The following is a 640-nucleotide window of genomic DNA, read 5'->3' as shown; positions in this document are numbered from 1 at the left end:
GTATATACATTGACAAAATACTAACTAGATTTAGTATGCAGGATTCCAATAGAGGATATTTACTAGTGTCACATAGTGTACATATTTCCAAGACCATGTGTCCAGAAACACAAGAGGAGAGAAGTAGAATGGACAAGATACCTTATGCTTCGGCTATAGGGTTCGTAATGTATGCTATGATATGCACTCACCGGATGTCTCGTATGCATTAAGAATGACGAGTAGATATCAGTCAGATCCTAGAGAGAGTCATTGGATTGCGGTAAAGACTATCCTCAAGTATCTTAGAAGAATAAAAAACATGTTCTTAGTTTTCGGAGGAGATGAAGAATTGGTCGTTAGAGGATATACTAACGCCAATTTTCAGACATATCGGGATGATCTGAAGTCGCAACAAGGTTATGTGTTTTGTTTAAATGGTGTAGCTGTTTGTTGGAGGAGTTCCAAGCAGGAGATAGTTGCAGATTCAATAGCTGAGTCTGAGTACATAGCAACTTCAGAGGTAGCAAAGGAAGCTGTGTGGATCAAGAACGTTATAGCAGAGCTTGAAGTGGTTCCTAGCATTGTTGATCCAGTTGTGCTATACTGTGACAATAATACGACCATAACGCAAGAAAGAGAGCCAATGTCTCACCAATGA

General features: G+C 39.4%; 1 protein-coding gene across 1 annotated transcript; it reads left to right on the top strand.

The window, feature by feature from the left end:
* Positions 1-214: 214 nt before the first annotated feature.
* On the top strand, positions 215-640 carry LOC121979783 (secreted RxLR effector protein 161-like). Its single transcript, XM_042531776.1, has one exon. The coding sequence runs from the start codon at positions 215-217 to the stop codon at positions 638-640; it is 426 nt and encodes a 141-aa protein (XP_042387710.1).

The sequence above is a fragment of the Zingiber officinale genome, chromosome 5A (assembly GCF_018446385.1).
Source record: "Zingiber officinale cultivar Zhangliang chromosome 5A, Zo_v1.1, whole genome shotgun sequence".
Lineage (NCBI taxonomy): Eukaryota > Viridiplantae > Streptophyta > Magnoliopsida > Zingiberales > Zingiberaceae > Zingiber > Zingiber officinale.
The sequence above is the reverse complement of the archived record's forward strand: the minus strand, read 5'-3'. Positions and strand labels throughout refer to the sequence as shown.

Excerpts from the sequence above, each read along its gene's own strand:
- LOC121979783 (XM_042531776.1), top strand. The coding sequence starts at position 215 with ATGACGAGTAGATATCAGTCAGATCCTAGAGAGAGTCATTGGATTGCG.